At 32.0% G+C, this 17,313-nt stretch overlaps 1 protein-coding gene and 1 long non-coding RNA gene across 2 annotated transcripts; one reads left to right on the top strand and one right to left on the bottom strand.

The window, feature by feature from the left end:
- Positions 1 to 3,679: 3,679 nt before the first annotated feature.
- Positions 3,680 to 16,650, top strand: LOC124922437. Its single transcript, XR_007097811.1, has 4 exons — positions 3,680 to 3,896; positions 6,657 to 6,759; positions 12,631 to 12,716; positions 16,555 to 16,650. It is a non-coding gene; the product is annotated as an uncharacterized LOC124922437 (long non-coding RNA).
- Positions 7,163 to 8,333, bottom strand: LOC124922436 (homeobox-leucine zipper protein ATHB-40-like). The gene is made up of 3 exons (XM_047463165.1): positions 8,185 to 8,333; positions 7,775 to 8,091; positions 7,163 to 7,670 (listed from the first exon to the last, which is right to left on the bottom strand). The coding sequence occupies exons 1-3, from the start codon at positions 8,267 to 8,269 to the stop codon at positions 7,440 to 7,442; spliced, it is 633 nt and encodes a 210-aa protein (XP_047319121.1). The 5' UTR covers positions 8,270 to 8,333; the 3' UTR covers positions 7,163 to 7,439.
- Positions 16,651 to 17,313: the final 663 nt, after the last annotated feature.

Genomic DNA, 17,313 nt, shown 5'->3' with positions numbered 1-17,313 from the left:
TCCACTAGTGCAAATAGAATGAAGAAATAAACATCAATAGCAAACCGCCACAATCCGAACAAGTGTGAGTGAGAATGAGAAACATTCCACTGCACCTTTGTAATGCCAAATCACTTGCCTACCTCACCTGACTCATTGGAAAGTCGCTTAAGCTCGATCCCGACTTTGACTCGTTTGAACGGGTCACATTTTCTCGCATTTGTATTGAGATCGACTCAATAAGTACAAAACTAGAAAAATTCGAGTTAAGATGCCGGAATGGAAACATGGCCACCATTGAGGTCATATACGAGCAGCCGAAAAAAGAGGACGGGGAAAGCAAAAGAAGCCCGTGGCCACTCCCGAACAAAAGAATGTCAAGGTGGTCAAAAAATCTTATATCGAAATCCTTAAAGAAAATGAAAGGCACAACGAACACGTGAACGAGAACCAAACCGATCCTGATCCCACTAAGCCCGAAACTGAGGCCTTTTTCCCACTAATTAGGTTCGAAAAGCCCGTCGTCGACGTGGATGGTAGCGAAAGCCAAATCATATCGAAAATTATGAGCTCTAAAACCAAAGAAAGTCACAATGTTGTCAAAGAAACCACCTTAAGGGAAACAACTCATACTCTCATCTCTCAACTCTAAACTCAAGCCCAAATGAAAAAAAGTGACAAGAGAAGCTAGCGAAGACGAAGAAGACGGAACTCTATCCAGACATATATCCCCAAAAGATTTAAGGGTGACAAGAAAGAAGGAAAAAAAGAATAAGGACAAAGACAAGATAGACGAGTCCGAGGAAATCAACCCTTATTGTCTTGTTTTAGTTGATTGATTACTAGTTTCATTCTTTATTCACTTTTGCACTTTAATTTAATGTCCCTGTACGTTTCTTAGACCAACTGTGGATTCCTCATGGCCATCGTGTGTTGACTTTGAACAAATTGTTCTAAGCTTAATTTCAACTCTTGTACTCCTTTTACCTTTTTGGGTCTTTTTAATTATTGGTGTAAACCATTTAAAAAAAACTAACTAGGTTAAGTTTGAGAAGGTGAACTCCAAACAAAGTTATATTGTAAAATTATCTATGAATCTAACTTTTGAACCAAGTTTTCAGGTTCAGGTGACAGGAATTTCTCAAACAATATCAGGTTCAATATAATGTTGTATCAGAACTATCTTCTCATCTTAATTAGAAATTTCATGAATGTCACAAGCTGAGATTGAATGACAAGGATTTATTTAACATCCTTCTTTATTACTTTTCTTTGAACCGGAAGAAAGCCTTTGAATTTCACTTGGCTAAGTTGTGATGTAACAACAACTCTATTTTCTTTGAGATAATAAATGCACGAGAAAATGATACATATCAGTTAACAGATGTTGTATGTAGGGTGAGTATTGGGTGGATTAATCCAAAATCCAATCCAATCCGAATCCTAAATACTAATTCGGATTGGATATTTCGGATTGGATTGAGATCGGATTGGATTGAGTTCGGATTGAATTAAATCGGATTGGATTAGGATTATCTAAATTATCCAAACTATCTAAATAAAAATATATTTTTTAATTATTTTTTTTAAAATTAAATTTTATTTTAATACAATATATATTTTACTTATCATCACTCTGACAACTATATTTATTTTTTTTTATTATTATTTTTTTCAGATTCAAATTTAATAATAATAAAAAATTCGAATTTAAAAATAAAAATAAATAAAAAAAAAATTTAAAAAAAATTTAAAAAAAATTAAAAAAATAACAAAAAATTGTTGAGTAATTTCAAGTTGATATATATAAATATTTGTTAGTTTGTATTATCCAAACCATTTTCAATCTAATCCGTATCCGATCCGTATTAATTAGTAAAATGATTTGGATTACGGATTGGATAAATTTAGTTTAGATTTAATACGGATCGAACAAAACGGATTGGTTTTACCTATTTGCTCAGCCCTAGTTGTATGTATTGGAAGGCTAGTGAATCGACATTCTCTAGATGTTGGTTAATACATTTACATTGACAGATCTATATTAGAGCTTATGTTAGTTTCTTCGAAAAACAAAGAAATATATTTTTTTTAATTAAAATGTGACATGAGCTCTAATTTCCTAAAAAAATAAAAATCAATTCTAATTTTTCAAAAATGGCAAAATTCATATTAATATATTCATTTTGTTCATAATTTTCTTTTTATTTTCTTAAGCCCATTTAAAATGTTTTTGAAGATTACCCAACTCTAAATTCTGAATTCGTCTCATTACGTAACTCTCTTGGAGCATTACCGAGATCCACTTATCATGTTGGGAGACTATTTGAGGGGCTAGAAAACCTAAATTGGTGTTGTTGAGACTAAGTTGCACAAACACCAATCATCTTGTGTTATTGTGGATTATATCCTTGTAGTGTAATTTTAGAACTTTTAACAACTCTAGCCGTTCCATTCATTAGTTTAATTCACCATGCTTTTATACTCATGATAATAACTGAAGTTTGGACCGAAATTCCTTCTGTCTTGATTGTTGAGCACATTACCTCTCTTGTAGGTTTTTTTTTTTTTTGTGAATTTTGCATTTTTTTAGAATGTTTACTTTTTGAATGCAAGTTTATTTCCTTTTATCCTCCCTTCTTGTCATGTTTTCTCAAATCAATTTTTTCTTTGAAGTTCAACCGTACCCTTAGTTAGGTGTCCAAAAGCTTTTCAGTTTTAATAGTTGAATATTTAAATTTAAACTATTTTATAAAAGACAAAATAAAATAATGATAAATGAGAGTTATCTAACTTTCTTTTCATTGCAGTTAAATTACTGTCAAACCAAATAAATTAAAATAAATGGAGTGTATATTTAGAACTAAAGATACAAGATTAAGGTAACATTTTTGTGGAAAATTTGTTATAATGATTGTTATAGGTTATTCAAATTAATCAGATATTCCAATTTGGTAATTCAGTGATTAAAATTTACACTTCAGTTAATACATTTACCTATCAAATTTGAGTTATGAAAATTGAGATTTTTTTCAATTACTTTGGTTAGAAATACATGTATCTGTCTAAAATTGAGTTTAAATAAAAATTAAAATATATTTTAAAACATTATTTTATTTAGTTTTAAATTTTGATGGAATTTTGAAAACGAAAAACCTTAAGTGGACACTAAAAATGCTAGACTTAAAAGATGAATCTATATAGTTCGATTAGACTATCTATTTAAAAAGAAACCGGATAACATATTTAACAATCAAAGTAGGCGATTAATATTCACAATCGGAGAACATTTTTATTTTGTTGTGAACGATGAATTCTGTCTCTTATTTGAATTGCGACTAATATTCGTGGGTTAAACACATATCCCGCAAACACACTTAACCATTTAACCAGACACAGAACTTGCCCCATGCCAGACTTAAAGATAGGACCTCAGGGAGACGGGGATATCCACGTCTTGTTGCCGCTAAGCTAAAATAAGGGATTTCTTTTTTTTATATTTTCTTAAAATTTTTTTTATAATTTACACGTTTTTTTATTATATATATTATGATTATATTTATTAAATGTAAAAAAAAAAATCATAAAATATGAGTTGTTTATTCAAATAATCTAATATAAAACCAGGTCTTGAATTAAAAAAAAAAGAAAAAGAAAGGGAAACTGAACTGCCCGCCATTTGTGCTATAAACTTAAAATCTGGCAAAACAATATGAAGATCTTACGGTATTCAATATCTCCATGGTCTTGCATTGATTTACAGAAGGCGGTCAATCATCAGAGAAGATTTTGCATGAAAATGAGCCCCTCTCTCTATATCTCTTCCCCGCTCTATCCGAGATTCATCACTCGGCTTTAGAAATGAGAGATTCGCCGCAGTCCGATTCAACCAGTTGAGGCTTTTCCAAAATATTTAGGTTCGTTTCACACTGATTCTAGTTGTTTGATATCTGCATTTATTTTTTGCGATTTCACGTGAAGTGCACTTTTCTTTTTGTTTATTTCTGCATTCGGCTGATGTTGCGCAAATTTGCTTTCTAGATTTATCGATTCTTTGTTGCTTCTTGTCTAGCTTCTGTTTAGCTGAATTTGCAACTTTAGTATGCAATAATATCCTGCTTCTGCACGCAAAAACGTCGGATTCAGTATTAATTTCTGCAGAAATTTCCGATTACTCTTGGGAATGAATTAGCACCGATAAACGTATGAAATTTGTTTACCAACAACAACAATTATGTCATGAATGTGATAGAGAATAGAAGTTCTAGGGTTGAGAAAGAGGAGATAACCGAGACTAGATGGATAAAAATATTATCAGAACACATTGCAGTGCAGGGCTTTTCATATCTCTGTAACATAGATTGAGAGGCTGCTTATGAATATATGATTACTAAAGTATCAAATATTAGAATCATACTCACAAGTAAATGTACATGTACCATAAAATCTTGCTAAGTTTGTTTCAGTGCTCAAAGTTGTATGTGGGTGGGGTTTGGCATCATTTTCTATCAATTTTCCCCCTTTTGTGGACGATATGAAATACTCAAGCAACTATTTGATTTCAATTTCGGAGCCTCTCTGATTAGCTATGGTGCAAAATATCCTTGAAACATATATAATAGTGCAGACAGGATTGATTTTATACTGTCATAAGAAGGATTTTTTTTTGTCTGTTGTCTTCTTATTATATAGTGCTTGTGCAATTGACCTGTATCCTTTGGAAGAGCTGAATGAGGCAAACATCATTCATTTTACAAGAAAAAAGAGACCAAATTGCTCCTACCTGCATTAGTTGGTTTCTGTTTCACATTCATAGAGAAGGGTGGAAACTCAGTTCTTTAATAAGCTTATGGCCACATTGAGCCAAGAGGAAGCAAAAGTTTAAGTGTTTTCATGCTAAGAGTTATTATTCTTTCTGTATAACTTTGACTTGATTCAAATTTAGGTGTTGGAACATGATCCTTAGATTTATTTAGTCAAGTCAAACTAATCCATGGGCTTGTTTGATGTGGAGTTATTTGAAAATCATCAGATTATTTGAAATTTATTTTGTATGATGAGAAAATGAATTATTCGGGTCACTAAAATACTTTTAGGATTTGATATTTTAAAATATTATAAAGAATAGAAAACATTTGTATTTTGATATTTTAATTGATATTTTGAATGAAGTATTGATGCAGATGCAATGTTGGATTATTGGATTTAATCCAAATAACTCACTTTAAACAAACCCTATATTTCAGGCATAAGGACTTTCTTTTTATGCATTGATATTGGGATTGAAATTGATAGCAGAAAAGTGCAGGGATCAATATATTCACTTGTGATATTGTGTTGTCAATGGTGGAAGATTAATTAGTGAATTATGAACTATCCAACTTCTGTTTCTTCAGACTTCAATCTAGCTATGTAGAGGTCATGACAATGAGATGCGGTGTTAACCTCCTCCATAGGGAAAATCTTGGTCTAAAAAAAATAAAAAATGTAGTTGTATCTGAGTCTTATGTTATTTAGATGAATATATGTGCATATCCTAGACCACCAGGTGCATTCTCTTTTTATATTAGTGCTCCCAATTTTATTGTATTCCAAGAAATATCCAAGATGGAATCAAATCATTTTATATTAGTGCAGATCGCTGTTGGAAATTGCGACATGTTTGCATGGAAAGGCTTCCAAGATGGAATCAAATCTTTCTCAATTGCTAAATAAAATCATCATATTTTGAGAATGTTTCAACAGGATGCTTTTAAGATATAGTTCACGATGTTACAACTCATCTATCTTCTTGCTATTCTTCAAGATGGCAGTGACTTTCATAATTTGTGAATAAATTGTTATTGTTTGCTCAACATCCAATTAATCATTTTCATTTGTGTAGTTTATTGTCCTCCACCATACTATTGTTTAACATCAAACCTGGTCTAAGGCATGATTAACCCTGCTTCTCTAATTGACTTCTACCATTGTAGAATTTTGAAGAGGAATGAGATTTCTTTATATAATTGGATTGATAAACAAGTACAAAGGAGCTACAATTTATAGCAAAAATTAGAATACACTAACTCTACTTAGATTAACATAGATAAGTCTTTTGTTGGGAAGTGAAACAACCCCAACACCACTTGGCGTAAATGCTATTGGAATGATAAAAGCGTGCTTAATAGGTCTTGATAATTCTACAGCCATATTTCGCGATAGGACGTTGAATGTGTCCCAAACTAAATTGTAGTTGGACTAAAATATTTGAGAGTCTTTTGACTTCAACTGCTTTTTCTTCTTCTCATAATCAACTGTCTATTTAGCTTTTTGAACCTGTAATAGAATCATGCATTGGGGCAGATTGTAGTGTAACTGCAACTTTGACATTGTTTTTATTTCCTACTTTAGTGGAGATTATTCAGATTCTGCTGCATGTATAGATCATAACAAATTGAAGTCACCAGTCTCTATTTGTTATCAAAAACATAATTTTCGGTTTATCCAACTTGTGCGCCACGACCCACGATGGTCAATTGGATACATCCATGCCCATAAATTGTGAAAATACCTAACATAAATTTCTATAGCTCCATGATAAAGCTTGAATTTGATGGGTACTGGGTAGATTGTTTTGTGGATGACAAAGTTTCTGATGTAACTAAAGTTTTAAGCCTTTTAATGCTTAATTGCAGGAGGAATGGGAGGTTCTGTTCAAGTCAACTCTACTTGCTTATACATTGGATGTTGCGGTGTGTCCCATTATCCTAATTGAAGTAGACAAACATATTATATCAGGTAATATATATGCTGACTGCTGTATTTATTATTTACTTGATGCTGTTTGGATAAATATTACCATTAACTGTACTAAGAATGCTTTAATTTATAGAGAGAGCTCAGAATAAATAGTGCATGAAAATGCATGACTCATTCACCTCGAGAGACCATAAATTACCCTTTCCTATTAATTACATCGAAATAGCACTTTTTCTCCTCAAATTTCATTAAAACTGCATTATTTTTATATTTTCTATGATGAAAAATTAATAATAATAAACATGGTCAGAATATGGGGATTGAGGCTGATTGGGTTTTACTCTTTCATATTGCTGACTTTTAAGTTTAATATGGGTTTCTTGTTTTATTTGTTTGAAAATGTTTTTTTATTTTTGACAATTTTATGATATTCCAATTTTGTCTTCAAGATTGGAAATTTTTGGTTGTTCCTTGCAACACTTAAGAATACCAATATAATGTACATAACACTTACTAAGTACATAATAATTACTACACATTCAACACCAATATTATTCTAACTAAACAATTTACTATTCCTAATTAATCTAGCTAATGTCAAAATAGGCAGACAGAAAGCAATAAAATAAGAAAGAAGCATTAATGTACATATGATGATAAGTCAAGTTATCTACAGAACTGACTTAATTACTAGCTAGATGATTGATGTAGTTACAAACTTACATGTAAAATGAACTGGCCCACTCCAATCCATGAACATAATTGTTGTTGTCAGGAGCAAAGAAACCGTTTTCTAACCCTTCCATTCCAAATTCCCCAAAATATTGTTGTTCCATGATATCCATGGAGAAAGATGAACTTGGACTGTTACTCACTGTCCCATCACATTTCTCCATCAACCTCTGTATCTTTTCCTCTGCTCCAGTAAGCTCTCCTTTAAGCCTCAAAACCTGCAGGACCCATATCTTACTTTATAACCCATTCCATATATATACTGAAAATGATATTAGCAGTACTTCTATATATGATATATCATTTTTAGAGAGATACATACCTCTGATTGAAGCCTACATTTGTCGATAACATTGGATTCATGTTCAGCTTTCAACTTCGAATACTCCTCTTCAATCCTTTTTGTCTTCCAACGTGCTCGCCTGTTCTGAAACCAGACTGCCACTTGTCGAGGATCCAAACCGAGCTCGGATGCAAGTCTGTCCTTTTTCTCCGACTCCAGCTTATGTTCGTTCCCGAAGCTCATCTCCAACTGATTTACTTGTTCTTCACTTAGCTTTCTCTTCCTTATGCCACTAGCACTAGCCTCTCCCTTGCTCTTCTTACGTCGCCGACGTGGTTTCGTCTCTCCCGAACCCACTACAATGTTTTTATTTGTATCTAACTTTAAAAAACTTGAAATTTAACTCATACAAGAAAGGAATCTAATACTTTTCTAGTTTGTATACTAACCTTGGTCTGGTACTACCTGGCTGTAGATACCAGGATAGAACTGAGAGGCAAGTAACATTTGGTCATCAACCTGCGACGTTGTCATCAGTGATTGTGTGAGTCTGAGAGAGAGAGAGAGAGAGAGAGAGGGTCCTGCTGTGTCTTAGGAGACTAGATAGGTGGAGTGCATGGGAGACTTAATTTATAAGATTGGCTATCTAACTTAAACCTTCATGTTCCTGATAAATTTCGAGAATGCCATTGAGTGTATATTGGGCAAGATGTGGATTAATTTTCTTTTTCTTTTAGGTACCTTAAATGTGGGGATTAACAAGATGATGTGTTCTTTTGAAATGAATGAATATGAACCGTTGGGATTATGGATAAGAACATATATGCTGTTTCCTATAACTTAAAAGTAAGAGGATAATCATCCATGATCACTTCTAAAGATAGACTCTTGCCATATTTGTATTTCTTAGGATATCGTTACAATATATGCTGCTATGTGTGTCTTTTTACCTGCTGTATTAGATAAATATTGCAAGACTGTCCAATTATTATGTGAGTTGCTTTATACTATGAGTAAAGTTATAAGATTTTTGGTATATGGTCATTATATCAAAGTTTAACATGTATAAACACAATCGAGAAAATGTTATAACTAGACATTGAGAAGTGACAAAAGAAGACAATGTCGAGATCACTCTCTCGGTTTGCTGCTTACTTTATTGAATTTGAGGGTTAAAAATTAGGAGAAACCACCTTATTTGGAAACACTAAACTTGTGATTAACAAAAATGTCCAAATTTGATTATAACTTGATAAGCCAACGAAACATTTTGGATATGTATGAAAAATTCAATGACTGTTTCTTGGATTTTGTTTCTGATTAGGGTCATCCAATCACTAATTATAAATATGACTGATTTTTGCTTGCTAGGGTAAGGCATATTCGGTATTTTACTATTGGAAACCAAATTAAGAGCATATTCGGGTTTTAGGCTTAGGTTACAGTAACTAATAACATGTACTGACTACTGTGGAATCTGCTGACAAACAGTTGTCAGTAAAAGTGGTGGAGTGTGGTTGGTTTTCGATTCCTGATTGGGTAAATAATATCAGAGAGAAAGAGTAATGTTTTTTAGTGCCTAGACAAGTCATTGTCACACCACCAAAATAAAAAAAATAAAAATTGAAACATTAGAGTAAGTTGAATTATTATTATTATTATTATTATTATTATTATTATTATTATAGAAGGGGGGTTATGATCCCAAACTTTAAGTTGATTAAAGAAAGAGACGGTTGGCCTCTGGATTTGGACAACTTTTGCTGTCCAATTAGGTGGTATTCTCCTCTTTCCATGGTGCACTCTCTCTCCCTTAATTAGCTTTAATATCACTTGGCTCGAGACGGTGGAGGGTCAAAATGTAAAAACTTCAAACTACAAACACTGTAATTGGTTGGTGTGGTCTCATTTTTTTAGAATTACTAATTATTTATATCTACAGTAAAGACCTTTTCTTAGGGCGGCTTAGGTCTGATTACCTAATCTCTTACATCACTGAAATAGAGGATACCCCATTCCCATTGTTAGGAAGGAACTAGGAAGGTGAATTCTGCGGGGTAGTAGCAAGCTATTGGTCCTGCTCAACTGATCTTCCTTTTCCGGACAAGACATTGAGGGGCATATACACAACCTCACTTTTTTTTCTTTTTTTTTTGTTTAAAAAAACATTTGTAAACACTCTTTCTTTATTGTTGGGTCTTAGATTATGTTACAAAATATTATTTCATCTGAATCAACAAATTATTCATGTTTTCTCGTCCAAACTCACATTAGAATCAGGTTTAGCTCTAAAAAGTATTCCCAAATGGGTATATATTTTTTTTTCTGAAGTATTAAAATAAAACATTTTATGTTTCATCTAGTTCAAGTAGAGCTCATAAAAAATGTCCTCTACACTCAAAAGAGGAGGATCGAAATATTAATAAAATCCACATTTATCGAAGTATATCGTAACATTGTCTCATGAATCAAGACTCTAGTGAATGCTTAGTACTTAAAATAAAGATTAAGATTTTCATAGTTGGTTAGATCCAATTGAAGATTAACTCAATTACATGATGATCTCTTCCAAAATTAGTCTTTTTTATTCTGTAGTAGCCATTGTGCAGTCTTTGTTTCTCTTTATTAAATTAATTTAGCAGTTTTCTATTCATTTGCCTCACTCAATTGATATTTGTGTAGAGTCTTTCCAACTCTTCTTTTCAGTAGTCTATGCATATTTGGTTCATTCTTAATCTCCTTGTCCTTATGTGTTATTTCAACATCAATCCTTATTATATAGTATGTAGTGGTTTGTTGCGTATATTCCGAAGAAATATGTTTTAGAAATAATATTACTATTATCAAAAGATAAAAGTAAATTGTGACATGGGGGTTTATTATATTTTTAGTAGCCTATTTTAAAAGCAGGAAAAGTTACTTTAAACTTTACCGTGGGTCAAATTCAATGGTTCTATGATTCACATATCATAGTCTCTGAAGTAAAGTCTTTTGGAGTTATATTGCAGTTGTCGTCAATGTGAAGAAATTTGTGGCTAGTATGTCTATATATATATATATTTATAGATATTAGTTCAAAGATTAGTACAGGTAATCAGATAGACATCCTCCTTTAGTTGTCAAACCAAATTAGAAATTGTTACTATTAATACCCCATTTATCCAAATTCTAATAGACTTGTGGTGAGTATATTTTCTAATAATACAAATAAACAATATTTATACTAAATGTTACAATTGTTGAACAAGTGATATGAACGTTGATAATCAAACAATTCTAGGGCTATTTGAATAACCAACTGGTTATTTTTGAATAATTTGGTTGGATATAGGTTATTGAAAATATATTATTTGGTAAAAATATATTAAAGCTATAAATATTTAATGAACAGATATGTATAATTAAATAGAAAGTATTTTAATTAATAATTTAAATATATGATTGATGATTGTATTTTTAATTGAAAAGTGGGTTATATGACTTTAATTAGACATAAAATATGTGTTTACTCATATACCAGTTATATATATATATATATATATATATACTCTTTATCTGCTATTAGGGCATGTTTGATTATGCTCACCTCTACTGCCAATATAACAAACATTTCTCGTCTTCTTGTCTGCAGCCAGACAGGTCACTCTTACCCACTTTTTCTCCTTTCATGTCTGTCACCAAAATTGAAAGAAATTGCTTAACAAAGTTACCCTTCTCAAAGAATAATGGTCTTGTTTGGAATCTGATCAGATTCTTTTTTATGGATGAATTTGATTTTTGTTATCTAATGATATCTTGACACTGGTAAAATGAGAAAAAAAGAGGTAAACATATAATGGTGATGTTTTTCTTTTGTGTCAACATCCCCACTAGTGATTAGAATCAATGAGTACCTCCAAAACCAAACAAGACTTTGGAGACAGTACAGACAAGTAAAAACATGCCACTTTTAATCTGTTGTTTGATAATAAACAAACAGAACAAAAGGTTTTAATAGTTAGAAAAAAAATGAAATCTTATACCAAATAATAAAAATAGCAGTTGTCATTCAATATGGTTCATTGAGTTATATTTTGTTTGCATCTAGCTCCAACCTTCTTTTAAGTGTTTTGTATTGTTAAGTCTCTTTTTTAACTATAATTATTAGTTAAAAGTTTGAGATTTTATGAACATGATTAAAAAATAAAAGAAGCAAATTGATTGGAACCAAGGATGAAGGTACGGCTTGACTTGAAGGCGGGCGGGCAGGCAGGCAGGATGAATAAAATGAAAAGTAGAGAAGAAGCTGATGAGTTGTTCTTTAATTGGTGGAAATCTGTGGAAAACCTTATTTTTTTAAGTGAGGAGTGGTGGGGTGTGAGCTAGATGACAAAGATAGCTCCCATGCCGAGGCAAAGGCACATGAGGTGGTTCAAAGTAAAAGGTCTTACACACTTGTCACCTCCCCACCTTCTTAGCTTAACAGGACCACTAATTCTATCCACACACGTGTCGTCCCTCAAATCAAATGAAGGCTCTGACCTTATTATCCCACCAATTAGGGACTTTCCTCCTCTCCTCGCATCGCGGTCTCTACCCTTATTAATTTATCCTAATAGATTAGATGTTTAGTGAAAATCGAACTCGTGATCTTTAATACTGTAGACACTCATTTTTGGTAGTCATGTACTACGATTTTATTTTCATAAGGAATTGGAATTTGGTAAGTTAGTTGTTGCATGGTGGAATGAAATTTGAACGGATTATGCATTATAAGGAAGGGGTGAGCCGACCTATTATGTTATTTCATAATCTCATCTATTTTACTCTTGGTAGTCTTATTAATTATCTGATTTGCATGCTTGAATGTATTGAGATCAAACATGCTCTAAAAGTGTTGGGCTTGTAATTTGCAGGAATGACATGGCTTTGAGAGATAGAGCTTTAATTTGCCCAATTTTTATGTGGAACAAAGCAAGATAATGTTGGGTGAAAATAGAAGGTATTTTCCTTTTGATAAGTATTCCCTTTTGCGGTAATCAATCTTATCTGAACTGAAATGCCATCTTTTTATTTTTACCATAATTAATTTCAATCTTGATCACGTTCTAGAGAGGGAAGAGAGAATACATATAATTTGGTCATTGCTAAACTCAACCTGGTATAAATGTCTATGATTCGCCTTGTGACTAGGCCATATAGGGTGTCTTAAATTGGTAAATGATGAAAGTGATACATTGTATTATCTCGATTATCTATCTATCACTACAAAATTGTTTGCCATGTTTATTATGACGCGTGGATTGTTCCGTACATACAAATTTGACCTCCTCCATGGGGGTGAATCACTTATTACTTACTGTATGTCAGATCAGATTTCAGAAAGGTGGTCATGCTAGTGGGAGGGTGCATGGACTGTCAGATGTTCCCTTAAACTAAAGATATGAGTTGATTAGGTTCTTTTGAGTGGATGCCCTCATTTTGTTTACCAATCTTCTCCTCCTCCACCCATTCTAAATTTAAACATAGATAGTTAGATAGATAGATAGATCACTTCCTGCTTGTTTGATTTCCTCAATATACCAAATTAACTTAGTTATGCAAAACAAATTTACCTTAATTTTCAATATACTAATTGGCCCCACATTGATAATGATAACTAGATGTTGGGGTGGGGCCATAGTGGTGTTTGGATTAAGTGATATAACAAACAAATGAGGTCTTGTATCGATTCTTATTGAAAACAAATGAATTGAAGTGGGGTTGGGGTCATGGTGGTGAACAAAAAAAATCTTATACCCCCTAGGAACAGAACAACAACTCAATTACCCAAGGCAGTTTATCTCTAAAAGTTGATTCATGCATTTCAAACCCATGCATTGCTCCTCCAATTCATACAATGTCATCGTTGAGATTAACCATCACAAACTTTTCGTTATCAACTATATTGGTCGCAAGGGGTGTGGGCATCGCTCCTCTCCGATCTTCCTTAAGGGTTCGTAGCACATTTGTGTCTCCTAGATTTGTTCCTCGTCCTTCCCATTGAAGGGCTGCCTGAGAAACTCTGCGAGAAGAGAGAGCTCTCCTTATCTAAAGGCACCGGAGAAAACGTGTTTTTGAGGCTTATGACACCGAACAACCCTTAAAAAATAAAGAGCCCGGCGTTAGAAATTTCATAAAAAAAATAAATTCCAAGATATCACTAGTACATTGTTATTGCTAAATATTTTATACTTGGGATTACTTAATTACAAGTTTTAGGAATATTTATTTTTGGATATTAATATATAATAGACTTCTTTTATAGTTGTTTGATTTAATTGATTTTTTCACTGAATATTGTATTCCAAGTATTTTATTAAATTTTCATTATATATATATATATATATGGATTCTAGAATTTCATACATGAACAATCTATGTTGAGGGCTAGGCGGCTTGTAAATGCACAAATCAACCAGATGTCACAAAATATTCAAATTACACAAGTCATGAATTTATTCAGCATATACAGCTTCAAAAATGAACTCATAAGGATCAATTCTCCAACTCTCCAATGGCTCCTTTCGCATCCCATACTGGGCACACAATCAAAATCCTCTTCATGATGTATACATTTCTACTTGAGTGTGATAAGAAGAGCAATGACCTTATTAAACATACTATGGTAGCTCAAGTTCTAAGATTTAAGAGATCAAAGGTTACATATTCAATTATCACTTATTAAAATGAGATTTAAGAGATCAAATGTTACATATTCGATCATCACTTATTAAAGTGAGGTTAAGACTGGATCAGCTAACTTTAACATTCAAACAAAAAAATAAATTAAAAGAAAGAAAGAGAAATTGACCTTATTAGCTTAGATTACTGGTCATTAGAAATAGGTTTAATTTCTTTATTTTTCCCTTAGGTTAGATGCCTAAAGGTCTATAGTTTCATCTAGAAGGCCTCTAGGAATGGTTGTCTTATATGAATTATGTATATCTTAACCACAAAGGAAAATTCCAATTCTCATGTTGTTACTTTTAACTTATATATATATATTGTATAGTAGTGGTCAAGTAAGAAGATAAAGGTGGTAGGAGTGGATAAGGATGAAATTATCAATGCTTACATGTGAGGAAAGAGAGAATCTCCCAAGCTGGCACATTAATCTTTACAAAACTTAATTAAACTAATCTTTGTTTGAGTAAAGCAATGCTCCACCAAAATGCTTAAACTAATGAATGTAATAGTTATACCAGACAACTCAAGTCCTTGTTTCCCCATCTTCCTACTTCTCATTTAAATTAGGGGAAATGAACAGCTGTTAGGGATTATTGAATTTTCTCCTCTTTTTATTTTATTTTTTCCATTGGCTAATCATGCTTTGTCCATTGATTGCGCTGATCATGTATTCATTTAACCATTTAACTAACATCAGTAACATATTTTAATTGTTTTGTATTAAGTGACCAATGGGAAGTGGTCCCTTAATTACTTGATTTGAGCAGCTTATTGGCTTTGCATCTTATTACTCAGATTATTAATCCATATACTTACTTGTTCATCAGAAAAAGTAACTAAATGAAGTGGTTTAGACAAATCTTTGTGTTGATACCCTAGACTTTGATTAGCTTTTTCAATAAATTTTCAAAAATCTTCTCATTTCATTAATTTCATGTCTTCTGATATCTTTCAAATCAGAATATTTTCACAATCTCTAGAGATGTGTGGTTTGTTCCAGAAAGGCACAAGACATTAGTTTTTAGCGTAAAGATTGTTACTAACTCCGCTCGAAATTTATTATTTTGCATGTAATGGGGTATCAATATTTCAAAATTGTTGCTTGACTAGATTTGTTACATAAGTTTATAATATTTTTTTTCACTTTATTTGATATGTAACTAGTTCGTAATAGTTTATATTTATTTGTTCACAATATTCTTTGTTAATAAAAAGGTCAGATGGATATAGAACTTGGACTATGAACTTGTCTCCACTTGGTCGAACTTGAAGGACATGACAGTGAGTTATTGTACTAGATTCCCTTAAAGATTAGTTAAGTTATTCTCAAGCCTGATCATTTGAGATTTCTCTTAAAATATATAAGAGAATCAGATTTTTCTCTCTTTATCTCTAAGCTTGAACCCATTTTCTTGTAATCTGTAATTTGACTGGTGGAGCATAATAAACAATAACAACAGACTTTATCTTTGTGTGAAAAACACATAAAGATTTCAAACAACCCTCCATTTCCGCCTTAAATTTGGGCCACAATCCAGGTAGTTTATGGTTTAAGTGTCCATTTATTTATATATTTTAAATAGTAATGTTACTATTTTCTTTTTCTTTTCTTTTCTTTCAATTTTGTTGTATTCAAACTTCTCTTATCTTGTCGCCACTGTTAGGAATGTTATCTTTCTTGTGCTTAGGACTTATTACTAATTATTCAGTAACCATTGCAGTCCTGTTCAAATGAGAGAATCAATTGCAATTTACACCAGTTCTTTTATATAATAGGAACAAATCTTCTTTCTCCAAGGAATGTAAAGGAAAACATACATATCCATTGAACCTGGACCATTAAATTGCACTTTTATATATATATATATATATATATATATATATATATTTATCTTGTAACTCCCACTAGAATAGTTAAAGTGTTAAGGGTTTGGCCTAAAATAAGAAACCAAAGATGTCAATGTTTGATTTAAAAGGAGGTCCTAGAATAAACTCGGGTGACAATCAAATTTAAAATTGGCACTTAATGCTCCACTTGGTTTTTTCTTTAGTTATTTTTATTGCTTATCCAAATTTGTTGGAGTAATAACTTGTTTATTTTTGTTGCTCAGATCGATTGTCCATTATCGGAAGTAATTGGTCTACGACATTGTGCACCAAGTATAAACTCTTATACGAGAAGGTTAGTGTTTCATTTTATTGATGAGTGATGTTTTGATGTTTTCTTTGTGCTAATTGGATAACTTACAATAAATTATGTCATAACTTATATTGAATTATTTTGTAAGAGTTTTTACTGAAATAGTTTTATCATTTTAAAGAAATAAAAAGAAAAGAGAAGCCGCCATGAGCATTAGTATAAAAAACAGTGATAATAGATTAAAAAAATCCACATACTCATAAAAACAAAACATAAAGTAAGATTGTTCCCCATACTCTAAAGCAAGAAAATGTAGAACCCAACAGCTAATTAGTACCTAAAGAGTCTGAATACAGAGTCTAAGACCTTAATTAATACAGTAATTAAGGATTAAAGTATAGAATAAAAATACAAACTAAGAAGGGGGATCATGTGGACACAAGTCAAGTAGCAATGTGGCATACCACCACTCTCTCATTTGTTGATCTTTTGAACATTATTATATTAATTTGTGTGCAAGCTGTCTTAGTAATTATATCAATAATATCTAGCTTTAGCACATGCTAGCCACCATGGAGTGATGTTTTCATTTCTTTTTTAAGGTTTTGATTTGGCCTAAGCATCTATGCCTTGTGTTTTATTTAATCTTTTTTTAGCACACGTGTTCATCAATTGGCATGTCCATGTGTCTATCCCTGTATGGCATCTAACCTGGCCTTTCTAGATCTCT

This window comes from Impatiens glandulifera, chromosome 1 (genome assembly GCF_907164915.1).
Source record: "Impatiens glandulifera chromosome 1, dImpGla2.1, whole genome shotgun sequence".
In the NCBI taxonomy this organism is placed as follows: Eukaryota; Viridiplantae; Streptophyta; class Magnoliopsida; order Ericales; family Balsaminaceae; genus Impatiens; species Impatiens glandulifera.
The sequence above is the reverse complement of the archived record's forward strand: the minus strand, read 5'-3'. Positions and strand labels throughout refer to the sequence as shown.